General features: G+C 61.8%; 5 protein-coding genes across 6 annotated transcripts; 1 reads left to right on the top strand and 4 right to left on the bottom strand.

Moving 5' to 3' along the window:
- Positions 1-2: 2 nt before the first annotated feature.
- LOC117652894 (mucin-19-like) lies at positions 3-2,011 on the bottom strand. Its single transcript, XM_034398095.1, has 3 exons — positions 1,629-2,011; positions 1,362-1,470; positions 3-746 (listed from the first exon to the last, which is right to left on the bottom strand). The coding sequence occupies exons 2-3, from the start codon at positions 1,468-1,470 to the stop codon at positions 142-144; spliced, it is 714 nt and encodes a 237-aa protein (XP_034253986.1). The 5' UTR covers positions 1,629-2,011; the 3' UTR covers positions 3-141.
- Positions 2,012-2,739: 728 nt separating this feature from the next.
- LOC117652744 lies at positions 2,740-3,620 on the bottom strand. The gene is made up of 4 exons (XM_034397836.1): positions 3,530-3,620; positions 3,367-3,447; positions 3,166-3,271; positions 2,740-3,025 (listed from the first exon to the last, which is right to left on the bottom strand). The coding sequence occupies exons 2-4, from the start codon at positions 3,404-3,406 to the stop codon at positions 2,740-2,742; spliced, it is 432 nt and encodes a 143-aa protein (XP_034253727.1). The 5' UTR covers positions 3,407-3,447; positions 3,530-3,620.
- A 251-nt stretch (positions 3,621-3,871) lies between these two features.
- On the bottom strand, positions 3,872-8,119 carry LOC117652889 (mucin-19-like). The gene is made up of 5 exons (XM_034398085.1): positions 8,012-8,119; positions 7,641-7,922; positions 7,426-7,515; positions 4,910-6,283; positions 3,872-4,220 (listed from the first exon to the last, which is right to left on the bottom strand). The coding sequence occupies exons 1-5, from the start codon at positions 8,097-8,099 to the stop codon at positions 4,198-4,200; spliced, it is 1,857 nt and encodes a 618-aa protein (XP_034253976.1). The 5' UTR covers positions 8,100-8,119; the 3' UTR covers positions 3,872-4,197.
- A 2,067-nt stretch (positions 8,120-10,186) lies between these two features.
- On the bottom strand, positions 10,187-11,665 carry LOC117652745. The gene is made up of 3 exons (XM_034397837.1): positions 11,584-11,665; positions 11,345-11,347; positions 10,187-10,599 (listed from the first exon to the last, which is right to left on the bottom strand). Exons 1-3 carry the CDS (start codon positions 11,663-11,665, stop codon positions 10,187-10,189), a joined length of 498 nt encoding a protein of 165 aa, XP_034253728.1.
- A 5,181-nt stretch (positions 11,666-16,846) lies between these two features.
- Positions 16,847-19,645, top strand: LOC117652346 (pupal cuticle protein Edg-91-like). Of its 2 annotated transcripts, none has more exons than XM_034397188.1 (4): positions 16,847-16,984; positions 17,722-17,944; positions 18,702-18,902; positions 19,547-19,645. In XM_034397188.1, the coding sequence occupies exons 1-4, from the start codon at positions 16,909-16,911 to the stop codon at positions 19,554-19,556; spliced, it is 510 nt and encodes a 169-aa protein (XP_034253079.1). In that variant the 5' UTR covers positions 16,847-16,908; the 3' UTR covers positions 19,557-19,645. The 2 variants fall into 2 exon arrangements, with proteins under 2 accessions (XP_034253079.1, XP_034253080.1); XM_034397189.1 differs by having other exon boundaries at positions 18,702-18,878.
- The last annotated feature ends 2,104 nt before the right edge of the window (positions 19,646-21,749 follow it).

Consider the following 21,749-nt stretch of genomic DNA (forward strand, 5'->3'; position numbering starts at 1 on the left):
TTCAAGGACAGAGGGAACAACAACTTTATTTTAACAGCATTCTTAAATAGATTTGAAATGTACACAAGTGGACAGGCAGCCAAGCATCGCACCACGGCTCGGCGGGCCTGCCTGCCTCGTAGGCTCGGCCCGACGGCATGCTCACTGGCTGCCCACAAGCACGGTGAGCAGCCTGGATGCGGTGGGGGCCTTGGTGTCGGGGCCCAGGGAGGCGTGGAACTCGTCGGTCTCGGTGACAGTGACGGTGCGGCCGTCGGCCAGCTGCCGCGTGTAGGTGCGGCTGGAGCTGCCACTGCTGTGGCTGCTGGTGCTGGGCGGTGCCGCCGGGGGCGCTGGGGCCGAGCTGGCCGCGCCCGCGGGGCCGGAGCCGCCGCCGCTGCTGCTGGACCGGAAGCTGTGGCTGCTGCTGCTGAAGCTCGACGTGGACTTGTTGGACTCCCTCCGCGCGCGGGCCGCCGCCGCCGCTTTCCTGGCGCGCTCCACCGCCAGCGGGTTCTCCTCGCTCACGACGCGCGCCGCGAAGGAGATGCCGTCGCTGGGGGTGGTCGTCGAGGCCGAGGCCACGAGGGGGGTGATGTGACGGACCTCGGCGCCCGAGGCCGTGGCGTTGGGCCGGAAGTACACGGCCTTGGGCGCCTTGGCGCGCCCCGACCGCAGGCTCAGCCCCGCGCTCGACACCTTGGGCCGCACGGCCAGCTGGGTCTCCACCACGATCTCGTCGTAGGTGGGGCCGAACGAGAACGGCGCTGCAACACCGAGACGGCGAGATTGAGCATCGGGGCGACGGGACGGATAACCGGCCGAGCCGAGGCGAGACAAGTGAGACAAGCGAAGGGGCCGTTATATCACAAAGCAGCGCGGCCGGGCCGCCCCGCCCCGCTGGACACCTCTGAGTTACTCTGAGTCACTCCTCCACCGCCACGCGCCACGCTCACTCTTTCGTCAAGTCGAAACAAACACCAGTCGCGTGACGGTGCATCATCGGTTCCCAGAAGACGGACCGCGCTGGAGGCCGCGTTATTTTGGGAGTCAATCAGTCTTCTCCCATCTGAACGCGAAAAATTTATTTCAAAGAAAAATGTTGCCCGAGCACTTAGAGATGAATTTCGTTAAACCTGTCAGTCGCAATGTTCTTAGATGTTTGCAAAATTTGGCACTGTTGTTGGCAAGAGAAGGAGAACGCGCCCAGTAAAGTGGCAAAACGATAAAACGCGGCGGGAGCAAGCTCAAGTGTACTTGTGCACTTAAGTACCTCGTCAAAATATCGCGAAAAAAAACGAACATTAACAATAAACGGGCGGGCGGGGAATGCACGAAATGCAACGGAATGGCTGGAATCTGGAAGGGAAGGGGCGGCGTACCTTTTCCTGCGGGGCTCGGCGCCTGCTGCTCCGGGACGCCCTGCACCGAGGCCGCCAGCAGGACCGCGACGAGGACGGCGACCGCCGTGGAACCCGTGGAACGCAGCATCTGGAAAGCAGCGGGGGAATTTTACATGAAAAGAAACCCACCACTGCATGGGCCAGGGGCCATTTGCAGAACCTCTAGTAATAAGGTAATGAGTGGTCCTCGGGTTTGTCTGGCTCCGCCTCTGGATTTAGGGGTGGCCGTTTTGCCTCGACACTGACCTCCAGGCTCGCCTCCAGACCGCAGCGGTGGTGGTGGTTGTGCGGAGTCGTCTTCGGGGTTGACGGGGATGGCGTCCACGCGCACGGGGGGCGGGACCAGGAGCAGGACCTCGGCCGCTGCACCGCCCTCGTCCTCGGCAAGGCGGGTAAGGGCAGCAAGGACTCGCGACTCTCGGAGGCGGCGGCGGCACGGTGGGCAGAGAAACACTGCCGCCACTCGCTCCGTGGAGAGCAGTCAGAACCACGCCGGCCAGAGCCGCGCTGCGTGGGGCGGCGGCGGGCTCCTACCGCTAGATGTCGCACCGGAGTCGCACTGAGACTGGATTCTGCAGACCGATTCCGAGCCGGAGGGCCCGACGGCCGGTCTCTCTCGCTCCCGTACCGAACGCCCCACGAGTGCGAGAAATACAGACCTCTCTGCATCAATGGCCGCCAAGAGAGGGGGGTGCTTGTTGTGGTGCCCCGCCCAGCGAGCCCCGCCTTGCGTGTGCGTGCTCCGCAAGGCTCCGCAGACAGTGCTGGCGTGTCTCGTCGAAATGAATGTCCTTCGCCTTCTCGCGGTGCTCTACGGGACACGCGCGCGCCATGCACCCCTCGCTTTCTAAAACGCCCCCGCAGGCTCGCGGTGTTTTTAGCGGGCTGGTTCCGCGTCGTCACTCTGTCTCTCTCGCACCCGTACGGGACGCCCCAAGAGTGCGAGAGAGACAGCGTCCAAATCACTGTTCGGAATCAGACTGCGACCACTGTGTGCCCGGCGGCCCGGTGCGCGTTATGTCACGGTGCCGAAGTGGTCGACGCGTGCCCTGTTCACTGCGAGCGGCTCCGCGGACTCGAGTTCGAGTAGGATCGAATGGACCACCTCGATAAATCCATCTTTACATTCGACACTTCCCGTCTTTTCCCACCAGCCAGTTCTCCAAACTGTTGCCGCGAGGCTCTCCTTCGGCCCGCCACGCTTCAGGTTCCGCGTGCTGGCGCCTGGAGCCCTGGACCTGGAGCGATGAGCGCCGTAATGGCAGGCAGCCGTTCGCACATACGCGTCGGCTTGGCTGTGGGCTCCGGGCGGCGCAGAGAATCAGACGCTTTTGTGTACGAGTGTGTTTCGTTTCTTTCAGCACTTCTTCTTGTCGGGCGCGGCGGAGCCGGCGGTGCCGGCGGTCCCCGGGTACGGGACGGTGGCGGTGGACACGGACAGCCCCGCCTGCAGCCCGACGTGCTCCCAGAGCGTGGACTCGCTGACGGACGACCGCGGCGACTCGGCGCGCCGCACGAGCTCCGGGACCACGTCGCCGTCCTCGTCGCCGTCACCGTCGTCGTTCAGGGTCACCGTCAGCGCCGGCCTTGCGGGGGCAAATGCTTCCCGATTGATAGAGGTTCGTTTTAGATTTTGGAAGGCTCTGGATTTTGCGTGATTACACACTGGAGCTGGGGCTGTGGGCAGTGGTCTGTCAGCCGTGCCGCCACTGGGCCCCGCAGGAGGTCCGGGCTCTCGCCCTCCGCCACGGCCACCAGCGCCCCTGCCCTCCCCGCGGCCGTGGCCGTCATCGGCGGCGTCCTGTCCACGGCCTTCTCGGGCACGGTCAGGAAGGCCGCGTTGGCAGGGGCCTTCTTGGAGCCCGCCACCCGCGCCGGGGACCGCTTGGCTGTGATGCGCGACGCCGAGCGGAGAGGGCGCCACGGCGGTGTGAGTTACGCGAACGGGAAGGTCATTTCGCACAGCAGTCAGGCTGAGACTCACCCTTCGGCCTCATCGGCTTTTTGGACGGCGGCCCGCTCATGGTGCCAGCGCCGCGTCAGTCAGCAACCCCTCCTTGTCTACCTTCACGGGGCATTCGACCGGTCTAGCATGTCAACTGCATTCGAAAGCGTAGCCATTTTGCCTGATGAGTTTTCAGACCCACATTCTGATCTCCATCTCAAGGGGTGCTCCGTGGAGGCGACTCCGTGGGCGGTCGCGCCCGCCACCTCGCCGACGAACCGCCATTTGTGGTTCGCGCCACAGCCACCAGGGCGCGCTGCCGTGGAGCGGGACGGTTGCCCGGCAACCAGGAAGGCGCCGTGAGCTGGCTGCAGCTGGCCTGCATGCCACAATGCCACACATTTGCATCTCGATGGGAATAGCAGTCACTTAATGGGTCGATGGTACGCGTTACACTGAAGTCAACGTGCTCGTCGCGTTGCCGTTCAGTCGGGAGCAGAGTAAAGGCTTCCGTGGCGGGGCTTGTAAATGAGTAGTCATTCCCTGGTCACCTTAAATAACTTAAGTTTATTGGAAAATAAATAAGCACTCAATGTACAGAGGTTGACTTGATGACGTGGGATTTGGAAGTTTCAGGACAGGCGTAAGGGAAGAGGAATGACACGCATACCAATATGACAACAAGAGACGCACAAGTCGATCCGATACACAAATGAGAGCTACATCACAGAAAATGTAAAACCTAAATAGCTCACCGCGACACCATTCATTCATCCATTCATTCATCCGTTTATCAATTCATTCATTCATTGATTCATAAAAAAAATCTTTCTTTGAGATCTCTTCACGCGGAAAGGGCGGGGTCAATCTTCAGGTACTAGTAGAAGCTGTAGCTGTAAACAAACAGAATAGACGCAAGTCAGTAAGGGTATAGTTGTATGTCAAAACTCACACAGTGTGACTGGTGCTGGCTGAAACCGATGTCCAATCGTCTTTCTTCTTTCTCATTATTGCAGTGTCAAGAAATACCCTAGGATTAATCAAATCTTTGGTTTCCAAACCAAATGTCGGTGGCCTGACGCCTACTTACTCGTCGTAGAGGGGTCCTCCGCGGCCGCCGGCCCCGGCCTGCGACTGGCTTTGCGTCTGGGAGATGGAGAAGGGGCCCAGGGAGAGGGTCTGGGTCTGGGACTGGCTCTGCGCGCCCCCGTGCCCGCCCGCCTGGGCTTGGGCCTGCGCCTGCGAGGCGCCACCTGGACATGGAGGGTCACACCATGCACACGGGGCCAACGGGGCCAGCGAGGACAGGGTCATGGACGGGAGTGGAGCGGGGTGGGAGCCCTCGGCGCACGCGGCGTGAAACCAACACTTTGATGCGACACTTTCCAGCTAGTGGAAGTAAGGCAAGAGTCGTGTTGGCTTCACCGTTGGCTTCACGCTTTTGTGCGGCCTCACTTACCTCCGTAGCCGCCGTAGCCGCCGTTGCCTCCGTAGCCGCCGTAGCCTCCGAAGAGGCCGCCGCCGTGCGGACGGTGGCCGCCGTGCCTGTTGCCCAAAAGACCTAAAACGGGGGAGCGCTTGCCTCGAGCGTCGCTAGCTGCGGACTCGCTGGGGACGGCGGGCGTCTCCGGCGTCGTCTCGGGGGCCTTGGGGGCGGCAGTCTCGGTGGCGGCGGTGCTGGCGGCAGCAGCAGTGGTCTCCACGGAGGCAGGGCTGGTTGCAGCGGCCGTGGTCTCGACGGGAGCGGCGCTGGTCGGCGCAGCGGTGGTCTCGACCGAGACGGGGCTGGTCGCGGCGGAGGTGGTCTCGACGGGAACGGCGGTCGTCGGCGTCGCGTCGTCCGCGCGGCGTCTCCTGGACGCGGCGGTGCTTGAGCTGCTCGAGCTGGCCTCGGCGCTGGAGGAGGCTGCTGCGCTGGTGACGGTGGTCGAGACAGCGGCTTCTGGTGTGGCAGCAGCTGTGGTGGTGGACACAGCGGCCTCGGTGCTCGACGGCGCCGCGGTGGTGGTTGTCGACGCGGTGGCCTCAGAGGTTGAAGGCGCGGCAGCAGTAGTGGAAGCTTCGGCGGGGACGGCGGGAACCTCGGGTGTGGCGGACTCCACTTTGGGGGTGGTGGCTTCGTCGGCGCGCCGTTTGCGTGACGCGGCCGCCGTGGTCGTCGAGGCCGTCTCGGTGGACGAAGGAGCTGCCGCGGTGGTTGTCGAGGCCGTCTCCGTGGACGAAGGAGCTGCCGCGGTGGTTGATGAGGCTGACTCGGTAGTGGTTGAGGCAGTGGCTTCTGTGGCCGCAGCCGTGGTGGTCGAGACCGTGGTGGAGGAAGGGGCTTCGCTGGGGACGACGGGCACCTCAGGGGTGGCGGACTCCGCCTTGGGCGTGGTGGCTTCATCGGCGCGTCTCTTGCGGGAAGCGGCCGCCGTGCTGGACGAAGCGGCCGCGGTCGTGGACACCGCGGCGGCCTCCGTGGAGGAGGGCGAGGACTCCGTGGAGGTTGAGGCTGCCGTCGAAGTCGAGGACGGTGTCTCCGAAGGGACGACGGCGGGGGTCTCTGGCGTGGCGGGCTCAGCCTTGGGTGTCGACGACTCCGTGGTGGCACCGTCAGCCTCGCGGCGTCTTCTGGAGGAACTTGTTGAGGCCGGGGCAGCTTCAGCGGAAGCGGCGGGGGCTTCGCTTGCTTCGCTCGAGGCAGCAGGAGCAGCTTCAGTCGAAGCAGCAGGGGCTTCGCTCGAGGCAGCGGGGGCGGCGTCAGTGGGGGCGGGGGTGGCCTCGCTGGGGACGGGGGTAGGGGCTTCCTTGGGGGCGGCGGTCTCGCTGGAAGGCGAGGCGTTGACCACTGGTGCCTCGCTGGCCTCGCTGGCCTCGGGCGTCACGATGAAGACCGTCTCGGAGGAGGTGGCAGCGGCCGTGGGGAAGGTGGACACCTCGGCGGCCACGACGACCACCTTCTCCGTGGTGGGGGCTGAAGGCACAAACACACGCTAGTTTAAATTCTACCCATTAGTGCCCACTGAGCAGGTACTCATTGCAGTTAATCGTCCCACCGCCACCAGCCTCTGCGAGCTGGACTCCGGAAAGAATAAGTCCAAAATTAAATCCGATGAAAAAACCGCTTGTCTATTCTCGCCGACGTCCGAGGCAGTGCCGCACCAGCAGCACGCGACAGCGGCACGACAAAAAATAACGATCTCAAAGCAGCCAAAGACTTGGATTAATTCACGTTCCGGTCTGGCGAGCACTCCCGGGCGGGCGCGTTTCTCGCGAACCGCACACTCACACACTGCCCACACAAAGAGCCACTCTTCCTGGCGGCCTTGACGGCCTTGAAGGTGCAGCCCATCCCGTGTCACCCGATGTCGTGTCTGCGCCCTGCGAGCCCAACGGTGGCACTGCTTTCGGCGCTCTGTCTCTCTCGCACCCCCGCGGCACGCCCCATGAGTGCGAGAGAGACAGAGCGACGAAAACGCAGGGCCCGCCGGCCCCCCTGTGCCCTTCCTGGAGGCCCTTGCTCGCCCTGCCATTGGCCGGCCGTGACGCCATGCCGAGCCAATCAAGGATGGTCCCTGCTTGCATGCGGTGCAGCGGGGCGGGGCGGGGCGTGGCGGGGCGTGGCGGGGCGTCTGGACCACGCGGCTGGCCACGCCAGGACGTCCGAGTCGCACGGCGTGGCACGACGGCGTCGCAAGGACGACCGGATTCAGTCCGGCGCAATGAACTGAATCTGCGACGTCTGCGACGCCGCCAGTCCGCCGCACCGTTCTCTGCTTTCGCGCCTCGTCGCCCGTTGTTTGCAGTGTTCCTCCCGACGGCAGGTGGCGTCTCGGCGCGCAGCGTGCGGAAGCTGGCCAGCGTGCGGACAATCGGCCGGGCCCGACTCCGCTCGTAATTAATTAAATTCGGCAACGCAACTCACGCTGCGCGGGCCAGGCCAGGCCAGACGGACGCTAAGCTCGGTCGTTATCCCCCCGACTCCTCCGCCGCCTCTTCCTGATCCCCCTCCCACTCTCCCTCCTCGCGGTCCGAAACACGCGACCACTGCGTAGCTCTGTCCGACTTTTTTGGCGCGCAAATTCACCGGGCCTTCGTGCGGGAGGGTTGGCGTACCTGCGGGGGTGGTTTCGACGGGGGCCGTGTCGGTCACCACGTTCGCAGCGGGGATGGCGGCCTCGGTGACGGCCACGGCCGTCTCGGGAGCTGTGGTCAAGAAATGTGGGCAGGTGTCAATTTTGACTAGCCCGAACATTTAACTACGAAAACAAACAGATGATACTTTGTTTATTTTTTCGTCTATCTTCCCCTTGACTGTATGAGTGACTCACCGACTTCCCTGCGGCGACGGAAGAAGCCGAAGGGGCCGCCGCCGAAGCCTCCACCGTAAGGGCCTCCACCGTAAGGGCCCCCGAAGCTCTGCGACTGGGCCTGCGCCTGGGCCTGGCTGCCGCCGTAGCCTCCACTCTGCGCCTGGGCTTGCGCCTGGGCCTGACTACCCCCGTAGCCGCCGAGGCCGCCGCCGTACCCCGGGCCGTACCCCGGGCCGCCGCCGTAGCCGCCGTAGCCTCCGTAGCCGAATGGCCTCCTCTTCGGGGACCTGGCCTCGCGTCCTGCAACACGCCGACAAGTTTGGATCGAGTTCGAGTAAGACGGCACTGTAAGAAGACCTGTTTTCGGCGCTCGGTGCGAGAGTACCGACCGGCAGGGGCGGCCGTGGCCACGGACAGGACGATCACCAGGAGGGCCAGCGTCAGCGCCGTCCTCCGTATCCAGTGTGAGGACTCCATGACTGCGACTGGCTCGCTTGCTGGGCAGAAACGCACTCGCCGCCATAAGTCAACGATCTTCCTTTTATATGTCGAGGAAACGCTGTGTGGCGGGGCGGGGCGGGGCGGGGCGGGGCGGCCGGGCTGGGAGCCGGCGTGGCGATGCAGCGCAGCGCCGTGGCGGCGGTCAGCAGTCTGCCCAAGGTCCTGCCCCGCCATGGAACGCCCGTCCCGCCACGCCCGCCCCGCCTTGCTCAGCACACGGGGGCGTACCAGCGTACCAGCGGGCCACCAAGGGTCGCCGAAGGGGTGCCAAGGAACGCCCTTGAACTGCCCGGCCGTTGAGCGGGCTTTCATCGTCCTGTCTCTGTCGCACTCGCGGGACGCGCCGTAGGGGTGCGACGGAGACAGGGCGACGCAACCGCCGTTCGGAATCATCCTGCTGGACGAGAAAAGCGACGCGACGCAAACAGCGCTCGCGCGATTTCTCATACCGTTGGCAGAGGGCGGCGCTGTCGCTGTGGTATGAACATGGCAACCGTTTTGTCGTGGGAATCGGAGACTAGGGCCGCTCAAACGGACAAACAGTCGCTCGGATGTGCGCCAATGAGGAAACAAAGTGTGAAGAAAGTAAAACAAATGGCGTGTTTCGCTGCCAACCCCTACACTGTCACACCACGACGCCGCTACACTGTAGGGAGTGCAGTTTCTCGTTTCGGCGCCCCGGCGGCCTAGGCGGAAACCTGCGCGGAGTGTGCGAAGCGGGCGAAGCGGAGCCTGGCCACCCGGGCGCCGGTTGGCGGTTCGTTCACCTCCTTTGTTTCTGTGCATTTTATTTTGCAGCCTGGCGTGACTCGGCTCAGGGGCGATCTAGGCGCGAAGCCGCGAAACTCGTAAAACACGGAACACGCCTCCAGAAGCAAAACAAACAAAATCCTACGAACGAAAAGGAAGGAACACACGGGTATTGGTTGATAGTTGATAGTACGCGCAGTTGAGCTGATGGCGCTGTACCGGTAGATGGTCCATGGCTGCTTCCATTCTTGGAGACTTCGCCGGACTGCCTGCTATCCTGCTTCCTCTTTACCGCCACTCTATCTCTGTCTCTCTCACTCGCGTCTTCCGTCCGGATCCGAACCCCCCGCGACAGCCCCGCGACGGCGACGGGTTCGAGGACGCCTGTCCACCACTCACGCTCCTTGCGCCTTTAGGCCGGTCCGAACCGATAACTCATCGCCCGGCGTGCCACCTCGCTTCAAGCTGGGAGTAAAGCAAAAATTAGAGAACCTCACCCCGAACCTTGAGCTTCAAAACTTATTTTTACTCAGAGCCACGCTGCACCACCTGGTCCACACACAATAAGTTAATTTAATCGTTGCGAAAAAATGTCCCTGGTCCATGCGCCGTCTCTCTCGCACCCTTACGGAACGGCCTGTGAGTGCGACAGAGACAGAGCGACGATACGGAGCTTCGGAATAATCAAGCTGCTGGGGCCGATGCACTGCGCAGCGCCTCGGAGTCCGTAAAACGTTTTATTCCTCATCAGGCGGCCGAGCGCTCTGCCTCTCTCGCACTCGTGGGGCGTTCCGTGGGAGTAAGAGAGACAGAGAGAGCTTGGCGCCGCTTTGGCACGCGTGCGCGCCGCTCTGGCGTGCCGGGTGTTCCGGCCGCCGCGCCACGCCTCATCTGGCACGCAACGCGCACGCGTGCGGCACGTGTTACCGCCAAGTGTCAAGCGCGCCGCAAATTAGAGTCAAGTTTCGGACGCTCCGCGCGTTGCGCCGAGCAGCGCCGGCAGTCCAGCAGTCCGCCTGCGGGGACGGGGACTTCATCAGGGCGAGGGCTCGCACTGTACTCCTCTTCCCCGGACTACTCAGCCTTCCGGAAGTCTGACGCCGTGTCATTGTTTTGCCCATGGATCCGGCAATTGCTCTCCCGGGGCGAGTGGAGTGGAAAGGGGGGGGGGGGGTCTTCTCTCTTTCGCAGTGTGGGTGCCCGGGGCAGTCGGATACCGGCCTGTCATTACTGCGTGCTTTTATTTCCAACCATCCGCGGTGTTTGTACAGTCCCGGAGGAAAGTATCCCGGCGCTTTCTCGGCCCAGCGGCCCTAGGCCTCGGCGGCGTGGATCGCGTCCTTGACGGCCTTCTGCGTCTGGCTGACGACGGCGTCCACCGTGGACTTGGCGCGCTGCGCGCCGTTGACGGCGGCCTGGTTGGCCGAGGCCACGATGTTGTTGGCGTTGGCGGCGAGGGCGGCGGGCAGGTAGGCGAAGGCGGGCAGCGGCAGCGAGCCGAACGGGAAGCCGAAGGGGAAGGCGAAGTTGATGGGCGGGATGAGCCAGGGGCTGAAGGCGCCGAAGTTGAAGTTGAAGGGGTTGGTGGCGGCGAAGAGGGCCTGCAGGCGCTGCTGGTTCTCCAGGAACTGCTGCTGGGCCTGCTGCGCGGTCAGGTGCTGCACGCTCTCGTGGGTGTTGCCCTGGCTGTCCGTGCTCACCGACACGGACACGCCGCCGCCGGTCACTGGAAGCAGGGGGCCAAACATGGAAATTAAGGCAAATAGCGGAAACATTTATTTTTTTTCGAACTTAAAAATTAGTTTTTTTCTGCAAAAAAAAACGAAAACTCCTCGTCTGTGCCCCCGCGTGCCTCCCCGGATAAAGAGAAAAGTGTCTAACCGTTCTAGTCCTGGGGGTGCTCGCGCCCCGTCCAGCGGAGGCGCCAGTCCTCGCCCCGACCAAGGCCTCGGCCGAGGCCACGCCGTCGCCCTCCCCGCCATCGGCACGCTGCTCTACGCTGCTCTACGCCACGCCGCAGCCCGCGCACGGCGTCTTGGCGGCGGCGGGGGCTGGCGGTGGCGGCGCGGCCACGACCTTCTGGCCGACTGGCTGCTTGACGACGGGGGCGACGTTGTGCTGCTTGACGGGGACCACGTGGTGCTGGGCCTGCGACGCCTGCGCCGCGAGGCCCAGGATGTTGCCCAGGATGTTGCCGCCGAAGAGGTTGCCGATGGCGCTCTGCTGCTGGTTGAGCTGCGCGAGGTTCTGCTGCGCCAGCGCCGCCGACTGCTGCTGGTTCAGCGGCACCACCGACGTGTGCTGCTCGCCCTTCTCGTCGATGGACGAGTACACGGAGATGCCTAGACCGAGGGCAGGGCCAAGGGCAGGGCGGTCAGTGGCAGGACGAGGACTGTCTTTCAGTTTCAGCTTCCCTTGGACACAGCTCCGGAGAAGCACGCCGGGGAGGCCGACAGGGCTCTAGTACGAACGTCCTTGCGCGCCTAGCGCCTGCGATGGGCGGGGTAGGCCGCCACGCCGCGCACGCGTGCGCGAGGACCGAGGTGCGGCCTACCTCGCAGGCGCTCACGTGGCGGGACCGGCGGTCTGGACACCGATTTCTCATTTCTCATTCACATTTTGGAAGCAGAAAGTTCCCCGAACGGCCAATCTTATTCCCCATCTACTTTGTGCTGTTCTACGGTGGGGTGCACTTGGCCGCAAAAGTTACCTTGCGGCGCGGAGTGGGCCGGCGAGAAGGCGACCTGCAGCAGGGCGGCGGCGACCACCGCCTTCCAGAAGTGCGCGGCCATGGCGGAGTCGCGGGGGTGTTGGCGGTCCTGGCGGGTGGCAGCCTCTCTGGAGACCGCGCTGCGCTATGGCCCGCGCCGCCATGACGGACCCCCTATTTATGGACCGCGGTCGACGGCCAGCCCGGCGGCCTGTCGCCCTGTCTCTCTCGCGGGCCGTGAGCGCGAGAGAGACAGCGCCTGTTCGCAATCATCCCGGGGTAACGACTGCCGTCATCACGCCGGAGGGGGTGTGGGACCACACTGTGGGTGCGTTGCAGACTCGACTGTAGTTTCGTCGCTCTGTCTCCCTCGCACGCGCGGGGCGTGCTGCAGGCGTGCGAGAGAGACAGCGACGAACCCCCTGCAGCATTGCTATCTGGCACGTGGATCGTCTCTTCAGCGCCGGCTAGGCAGGCAGCCCACCCGGCATAAAATGCCCACTCGGCAGCTCAGCGCCCGGCCGACACGCAACCCATTCGACTTCGCGTCGGCTGCCTTTCATTTCCAGTGTGCCGTATCGCAGCTTGGCTGCTGTCTGCCCCGAGTGCCCCTCTGCCTCGGCGTGGAGCCGTTCTCTCGTCAGCACCGTCATCCCGCTTTTATTCCAGATTCACGAGGCTTGCTACCAGTCTTCTCAGCTTCTGCTGCGGTCCCTACCCGAAGGTCACGCCGATCTCGCACGGTTGGAAGCACTCAGAGGAACTCTAGAGTCAGCGAATGGTTTCCAGGTGGTGTTCGGCTCCCTGCCGCCGGTTTAACAAAGTTTTCTCTTCGTCGATCTTCCTATTTCACGCCTGCTCGATTATAAATACCACATCCAGGGGCAATCTTCATCTTTCCAGTAGACCGTAGCATAACACACACACAGGCACCCAGGTCCCCCAAATTTTCCTAACGCCGAACCGGTCCCGACCCAATAGCACGCTGGTTGAGCCTGCAAACGCTGGAATCCAAAATGCCCGTGGCGCGCGCGGAGCGGCGCTGGAGTGTGGTTTACAGGGCTCAGCCAGTCGGCTCGTCGGCGAGGTGGGCCTCGAAAACCACACCACGGTTAGGTTCCAGAACATTCACTCACGGCTACACTACCAACCAAAGACAAACCCCGAAATTTTTAAATTGGGTTTACCACCATACGTTCAGTCTTGAGATACCCTACTGATATCAGATGCGCCTGAACTAATAAGGGGGAAAAGGTAAGAAAATGCCTAAAAGAGTTAATTTTTTGCCGTGCACTGCGAAGGGAATGTGTCAGGTGCCGAGCGGAGGACCGCAGAGTACCGCCAAACATTTTTCATGGCGTCGTAAACGGCTCCTGGCTCCGGCCTGCCATGGCCTGCCGTGGGCCTGCCGACGATCTGGACACCGCGAAGCAGCTGCGCGGGAGGGGAGGGGGGAGACAAAGTGACGCAAAGGCTGCAGAGACGGGATGCGTGTGTATGCACGTAGCGAAAGCATTCTAAACACTACGTTCTAATAGTGTAGTAGACACACGGCCGGTTCATGTTGTTCTTGCTCATGATTCGAGTCGCCGGCGCCGCGCCGCACCCGTTAGGGCTGCACTTGCTGTTGCTGTTGCTATCATTGCTGTTGTTGATCTGCAGCTCGGTGGATCCGGTGCCCTCCCGGCCCGGCCACCCAATGGGCATGGCGGCGCGACCCGACCCCGACGGCGAGGAATCTCGCCAAAAGGAACACGACGCGAGTCCGTTTTGGCTTTGGGCCGCGGAGGGAGGGTCTGGTCTGGCACAGGTACAACCTAAAGGAACTTTTAGCCCATCCTTCTCGTTTTTTTTCAGATACATCTGTTTTGGTCCACATGAGGGTATCAGACTCGCAATGAGGCGATAAAATAAGCGTTCGCTCCACTCTCCGCGTGAAATCCTCAAAGTCACGAAGTTGATGCTCGTATCTCTGAGGCAGGGAGCTTCAGCAGGGACATCAGCGCGAGCCAGCCTGGTCTTTGAAAAGTTGCTTTGTAAATTCTTCAACGCCGACGTTGTAATCTCTCTGCGGGTTCGTCTTGTCGCCCTTCGTTACGTAAGCCGCCCCACATTCACCCCGCCTGACCCTGCGCCGTCCTCCGCCACGCCCTGCGCCCTCTCTCGCACCCATGGGGCGGCCCGTAGGGGTGCGAGAGAGACAGAGCGACGAACGAGCCTGCTGTGGCCCTGCGCGTCCTTGGGGGCGATTCTCATGCCCGTGCCGGTCGCTGGCCCGACGCGCCGCGGCCGCAGGACCCGCAGGACCCGCGGGACCGCCGTGGCGGCGTCCGCGGCCAGGATGACCACCACGTCGACGCATCCCATTAGCACGTCCACGCCGGGGGCGCGTATCTTCGGCAGCGCGGCGTCGCGGCGGTGTGGCACTGCACTCGCACACGTCATCCTGGACCGCGTTCGAGAGAGACAGAGACAGACCGACCACCGCCGGGCCAGCGTGCGAGACGCGGTGTTCGTTCGGATGCGGCCGTCGGGATGGTACTTGGCGGGGGACTTCCCCTGCAGGCGCGCGCGACGCGGTGCGACGCCCAGCCTCCTTGTCACGTCCCGGCTCGCCGCGATCCTCATAGATTGGGCAAACACACACACGCCGCTACATCCGGCCCAGCCCATCAGCCACCGCGTGTACCTTTATCGTTTAAGTCAACCCATGACATAGCCGAAGCATCCCCGGACCGCGGCGTGGCGCGAGCAGAGCAGAGCGGTTCGGAACAGCGCTCCGCCGCTCTGTCTCTCTCCCACTGCTTACCTCGCGCGGAACGGGCGCCAAAAATTCGAATGGGCCGCGTTTGCCGGTCGCTGAATGGAGGATCTTCCCCCTCCCCTTCCCCTCCCACCGCGTGACCTTGTGCACCGCGACCGGCAGGCGGGCAACCGGTTTCAGCAGCCAAGTTCAAGTCCAAGTTCAACACGGACGACCACGCATGTTTTCGCACGGACACTATGAGTTTCTTTCTGCCCCGCGAAGCGGGTGGACGGCGCCGCGTGCGCTGAGGAAAGAGAAACAAATCAACTCTCGGGTTCGAACACCCATCCAAAGTTTTTTTTTTTACCTGACCCGCACTGACCTGACCCATTAGTGTCGGGGCAACACCCTCGCGTCCGCGGCCAGCGTCTGCAGCGCTGCCGTGTGCTTCGCGCATTCAAGTCCCTCCGCGGACTGGTGGGTCTTCGGGGACCGTCGGGGACCGCGGCGTGGCGGGGCACGTGCACGGTGACGCCTCATGGGCCGCGGCGCCCTGCGTGCGGTCAGAGGCGCCCCGCCCCGCCCCGCCCCGCCCCGCCCCGCCCGCCCGCCCCGCCCCGCCCCCCCCGCCCCGCCCCGCCCGCCCCGCCCCCCCGCCCCGCCCGCCCGCCCCGCCCCGCCCCCCCGCCCATCCCCGAATGCCTGCGGTAGACTGCGCCCCACCACCGAACCGCGCTGCTCGACTAAACGACTGAACGACACAACGAGATCACGTGACAGTAACGTACAAATAGAATCCTCAAGAGCGCGATCTATTTCGGCTAGGCTAGGCAGTCCCACGGTTATGAACTTTCGCTTGTTAAAAGTAAATGTTTGCGCACGCGGACTCCTCACTAAAAGTTTGAACAAAGTTTGTACCTTGGGAATATCGAATTTTGGAGGAGCTGCTGGCTCAGCAATAGTGGCGTCTTTGTTTTAACGGTGTGCTAGGACGGCACTCCCATCTCGTCCCATGTCCGGTCGTAACGGGGCTCGTGTGCCAAAAATTTGAGTCAGCCGACAGACTTGTGTTCGAATACCGGTCCGGGGAATTTCCCCCATTTTTTTTGTGCACTGCCACTCGGACCTAGCGGCGCCGGCGGTCACCCCGAGTGACTCGGTAATCCTTTCGACCGCGCACGCAGAGCGACGCAGAGCCCTGCCCTGCGCCAAGGTAGCCCTACTTCGTAAGACGCAATTAGCACCTCCACCTTCGGCCCGGAGGTCCCCGGTGACCGTGCTTGGGTAACCCTCGTGTCATATTCGTGATGGCGGTTTTCTGGAACGGACTTCGATGAGCCACCAACGACTTGCCATCCGATCCTCAGGAAGCCGCTGGATTCCGAGACCATTCCCGTGCCGTTTCGAAGTGAGGTTAGGTTGAGTTAGGAAGTCGCTGAACACGGAGGCGGTGGGAGGGGACCGCGTGGCCGCGTGCGGCCATTCCAGCCAGAGCCACAAAGAGCCGTTTCAAAGTTTCAAAGTTTCAAAGTTTCAAGTGAATGCAGAAGGCCAGAAGGCCGAGTGTCTCATTGACTGGCGCGCATCCCGCGTACAGAGTCGCGGCACGCGCGTGCGGGGCGTGCGGAGACACAGACCGCGCGAGGCGCGCCACGGCACTGCCAGGGCACGCCACTGCCACGCCACTGCCAGGGCACGGCCGTGCACGTGTGCCCGCCCCGCGCTATTTGTTTGTCGTTCACAATGCGACGGTGGCGCGCTTTGAGGCTCTCCGTCGTCCCGGAAGCACCGAGCGCCGTCTGGACCGGCACGGCGTGGCGGTGGACTCCGGGGGGATCGCCGCTTGAACGTGACACTGTCTGTCTGGCAAAAATAAAGAAGAGCAGAAAAAAATATGTGGTGAAGGTTGTGATTCTGCCGATTCATTGTCATTACTTTGTGCCCGCCCGGAGCCAAACCAGCGCGTGATTCTTCGTCATCTTTCTTGCAACGGTTCCCTAAATGACTTAGCACTAAAGACGCAGCCCACCGTTCTGAACGGACGTAGTACAATGCCGTTGCTTTTATTAAATTTTCTACACCTTCACACGCCCCAAAAAAGACGTATTTTACAGCCTTGTTTTATGCGAGTTTTAATTGGCGCAGAGACACCCTGTCGGAAGGATCCAGAAGCGTCCTCCAGCCCCGCCGAGCCCCGCCTATCCGGCATCCTGGAGAGGATGGAGTCCTACAGGCCCGCATCCGACCCCATCCACATTCTTATTTAAAATCGCCAAACAGCGCCCATATAGCAGAGCAGCTCGGGGGAAGGGGGAGGGGGAGGGGGAGGTCCTGTTCGGCGGCGACGAAGAGCCACCGTGATCCGAGGGGCACGCCGCCCCACCACGCCCTGCCGCGCCCTGCCCCCTCCGGCCGCGGGCCCAACCCCCCGCGACAGGGCCCGCCCCGCCCCGCCCCGCCCCGCCCCGCCCTGGCGCGCGACATGGTGGCCGGCGAGTGCGTGGCGACGCGGTATAAGGACCGGCGTGGCCGCGGGCGGGGACAGATCACACTCCGTCGAGCAAGTGGACTAACCAGCCATGCGTACCTCCACCCTGCTGTCCGTGGCCGTGCTGGCCGTGCTGGCCTGCCTGTGCGTCGCCCAGCCCTTGGAAGGTAAGCGCCAACCAGCCGACCAGTGAGCGGTGGATGCGGCCCCGTCCTGCCCAGGATTACGATGGGGCCGTACTTCCACTGCTACATCATCCTGCAGCCCCACTACGATTTGCAATCAGCATTATTCAAAAGTGTCGTGAAAAACGTTTTTATTTCTACTAAAGTTTACTCAGTCTTGTTCAAAGTCCAGTATTCAAGCAATGCTTGTGGTTAGAATTTTTTCATTTAAACTCTACTGATTTAAATTGAAGCCGTGAGTGTCACACAGCACTATCTCTCATTCGAAAATTTTGTGCAATAACTGGTCTATGTCGTCATGGTCGCTGCTTGCCGGCTAAATCGATAGAAGTCGGTCGAGTATCTGGAGCGATTCCAAGCGGGGGACTGAGTAAGAGTGTAAATGGCACTTGCAGTGGTGTGAGCGCGATGCGCGATGCGGCCCGGTGATTGGCGCTCGAGGCTCGCAGCCGATTGGCCGGCCGGCCGAAGCCGAGGGCCGCGCCGACCCAAGGCCCAAGGTCGCGGCCAAGCCGGTGACACCGGCCGGGCCGGCCCGACTCCAGATCACAAAGTCGGACCAAAAAGAAAGAAGCTTATCTCGCGTATCAGCTTTCGCAACCGGTGAATTCATAATGCGGATCCGGTACGATCGCAGCCTTTTGAGGGGGAAAAGGACGCGTCCTGGTGTTTGTCTGCGCGTGTTGTTGTTTTCCAGTCTTGACTCTTTCTCTGCGCAGAGCTGCCCACACAGAGGGCGCCCATCCCCGTGGAGAGGGCCGTGGTGCCCGTCGGCGAGGCCCAGCCCCACCACCGCGAGAAGCGAGGCCTCCTTCTCGCCAAGGGCCTCCTGCTGGGAGGTGCCCTGGGTGCCGGCGCTCTGGGACTCGGAGCCGTCGGTCTGGGGGCCGGAGCCCTCGGCGCTGGCGTCGTCGGTGCCGGCGCGCTGGGACTCGGAGCCGGGTGAGTACAGGGAGAGGACGCGGATGGAGTGGAGCGCGCCTGCGAGGGAGGCAACGCGGCCGGCACGCCTGCTTGGCGGGGCGGCCCATCCTCGACATCGCAGGCGCTACGTGCTGGATGAAGGATTTGCCATTTTGCGTCGAAGCACTTTGCAGTGTAGGGTAGGGTGCTCCGCCACAACGGCTGCCAGCTTGAGGCGTGTCTGTTTGTCCTGCCACCGCAGAGGCGGAGGAGAGAGGGGGGGAGCACTGTGGCAAAAAGGTATGGAAAATTCTGTTAATTTTTTTGCCAGGATTCTCCGTAGCCCTCTTATCAATATTCTCCGTAGGCTCTTACAGAATTCTCCGTATGGCCGTACAGTATTCTCTGTAAGTCCGCACAGTCTCCTCCGTAGGACCTGGAAGACTGTATAGTCCTACGGAGATCACTGTGCGGTCCTACGGAGAATACTGTGCGGTCCTACGGAAAATACTGTAAGAGCCTACGGAGAATATTGATAAGGGGGCTACGGAGAATTCCCACAAGCTGCTTACAGAACTTTCCGTAGGTTTTTGCCACAGTGAGGGATTGAGTGACACTGTGTGTCCAAACGCTTAGTGTCAAGTGTTTGGGAAAAACAGCTCTGCGAGTTCAACGACGCCTCATTTGGTTTGCCGAGACGCCGTGGGGGTTGCCCGACGCCGACTAACCCGTGATGTGACATCACGCGACTTTTGTTTTTAAGTTTCCTCACGGCTGCTCTTCCTTCTGCTTCCAGTATCATCAAGGGTAAGGCCATCGGTCTCGGCCTCGGCCACGGCTACGGCCACGGCTACGGTTACGGCCACGGCTACGGCGGCTACTACGGCGGCTACTCCGGCTATGGCTACGCCCCCGTCTACTACAGTGCCCCGACCTACTACGCCGCCCCCTCGTACGGCTACAGCTACGGAGGGTATGGCTCCTACTACGGGCACGGGTAGGTGGCACTGCCTCCCGCCCATTTCATGTCCTGAGTGTCCTTGAACCTAACCTAACCTAACATGAAAACAAGCTGTACATAAATGGATGGTGTTGTTGTTGTTTGATTGTAATTATTTCTGGTTACTTTGTAAATAACCCGTTCTAAAACCGTAAAGAAATATTTTCTACATAACTTTCTTCCTGTGGTTTGTGTCGCTGAATTCACGGCAAAATAATTCTGCCGATATCCGTTGTTACTTCTTCTTTTTATTTCCATGTGAATAATTTTCTTTCTAAACAGATGTCCTTAATGTCTGTGCCTTCCAATAAGCTCGACGCTCTTTAAATCGCGGTTCCTCCAAAGTATTTTTACCCCTTCCATTCCCTAATGAGTCACGCTCCTGTCCTCCGTACCTCATTCCGTACTCCCTTCCCTATGAAATGGGTGTTTTTTAATCATTGATTTATCTTTTTTATTGCTTTCTTGCTAATTTGTGAATAATTGCATGCAGTGCTAATTGGTTGACACCTGGGTGTTTCTCTCGATCGTTATGCATGGCAGAGAGACAGTAGTTGTTGCTTTGTAAATTTTTGCTTCGCACATGGACTCGCGTTCGGCAGTGATTTTCACTCCGGTTTGTGTTATTTTTTCTGTTCCAGCGGCTGGTAATTTTTCTACCCTCAACGCATCCCCGTCCGAACCCCAGTACCTGCTAAATTTATTTTGTAATTTATATAAATAAAAATCCTAAAAAGCAACGCGCTGCCTGACTCGACACCGTCCTCCGCTTCACCTTGTCCGGGGCTTCCCTGCTCGAGCGGAGCGTCCACAAAGAAGGTCACGGGTTCGAGTCCCCGCTCGCCCAGAAATCCCAGCTCCGTTTTCGTTTGAATAAGCGCCGGGGATCCATCACCGGCTGCAGCCTGAATCGTCGTCACTCCGTCTCTCTTGTACTCGTGAGTGGGTGCGAGAGAGACGGAGCGACGCAAGTGGCGCTCTGGACAGCACCGCGGCCGGCCGCGACGTCACCAGGGGAATCCATGACGCCCCGGACGCGGCGGACGTCGCGGACCACGTCACGGACGGCGCGGTGACCGCACCGCACTGCACCGCACCGCACGGTGGTTCCGTTCCGACGTCCCGCGCCGTGAGCGTAGCAGTGCGGTGGACTTACGTGAGCGCGACGCGCACGACGAGGGACGCGCGCCGCGTGGATCCACCACGCCATCCCCGGTCCGGCCGGAACCAGCAGGCCAGAACGGACGCGCGCGGCGATGACAGTGGGTCGTCGAAACGCGACACGACTCAGTCTTCAACAATAACACTTGTACTTATTGGCTTGGCCAAATCGTTCTTTCACTTTTCAAGGCACATCGCGTCCAAGTAGCTCTATTGTCGACGGGAGTCTTCAGCGTGTGGCTGTTCGGCCAGTTCCTTGCTGGTCCTTGTGTGTTTTCCCTTGCTTTTTCGCGTGCTGGCCAGCGCTCCGGGCGACGCAACCAACGCACTCACCCGTACATCCATCCTCTGCGCCATCGCGCTCGGCCTTCCAGTGTGCCTGCTCGCCGGCGAGGCGGTGCAGTGCAGGACGGGGCAGGACAGGCCACTTAGGCCGACGATTCCCCAAAACGAGGACGCCGAGCGCCGCGCCGGACGACGGGGCTCTATTACGGACTGCAGTGAGGCCGCCAGGTCGCCGCCTGAGCGGACAGTGCCCTCGTCGCTCTGTCTCCCTCGCACCCCTCCGGACCCACCCCATGAGTGCGAGGAGACAGAGCGACGACGGCTGGGGTCTCCAGCGGGCCGAAGGGGGCACGCAATGCAGTGCGGGAGACGAACAGCGATTTACACGGACCGGTTTTTCGACACTCGTCTATTCGGCTTGCAGCACGAGAGTTGCTGGAAGTGCTTTTCCGTACTCTAAGTGAGCGACTAGCATAGTTTCTCCCGACGCCTATCTGGGCGCGATCTCGGTCGTGTGACCGCGTCCAGACCGTCCAGACCGCACCGAGCGTCAACGATTCCAGAAGGCGGCGGACCGACCGCAGAGTCGAGCACAAACAGGCGCACGCCGAAATCCCGAGTCCCGGAAAACATGACAGTGTGTCGGCCGGCCGGGGATGCAGCCGTGCCGCGGTGTTGCGCCCGGAGGGTAGGCAGCCCAACGCGCGCCGTGCCGTACCAGCGGGCTGCGGTCCGTCTCCCTCGCACACCAACGGGCCGTCCCACGAGAGCGAGAGAGACGACAGACGTGCCGGCCTGACCAGGCCTGACCTCTCGCCCCGACCCGACTCGACGCGACGGAAACATACTTGGGCCTGCGGTTGTGGGATCCACTATCCACGTGACCCCCAGGGGGGCCCAGGGGGGCCGGAACGAAATCCAGATTCGGGGGGCGGTGCGTGTGTGCGCGTAGTCTAACGGGCACCCGCCACTCTAAAGTGAGAGGCTCGATCAGTGCCGCCTTCACCACGGTGCGCGAGAGAATTATTTTTCTACAAAAAGCATATTTATGTTGCCCAAAATCATTTCTTTGGCCCCAGGCCATTTTTCTGGCGAGTGCGTTTCTCCGGCCCAGTTTCTTCACCAAGGGTTTTTCAGTGGCGGCCGTCAGTGTGTGATAGGACGAGACACCGTTGCATCGATTTGGCCCCCAGTCGGTCTATCGTCTCCGCGGTGGACGTTGTTTTGACAAGTCGAGACGATGCATGGGAACTCCGCGTGCGATTCGCCGAATCGGCGGATGACAGCATCCGAATGGCCCTCCTCTGCTGGCCCATTCCGAGCGGCATCTCTCTCTCTCTCTCTCTCTCTCTCTCTCTCTCTCTCTCTCTCTCTCTCTCTCTCTCTCTCTCTCTCTCT

The sequence above is a fragment of the Thrips palmi genome, unplaced genomic scaffold, assembly GCF_012932325.1.
Source record: "Thrips palmi isolate BJ-2018 unplaced genomic scaffold, TpBJ-2018v1 HiC_scaffold_7, whole genome shotgun sequence".
In the NCBI taxonomy this organism is placed as follows: domain Eukaryota; kingdom Metazoa; phylum Arthropoda; class Insecta; order Thysanoptera; family Thripidae; genus Thrips; species Thrips palmi.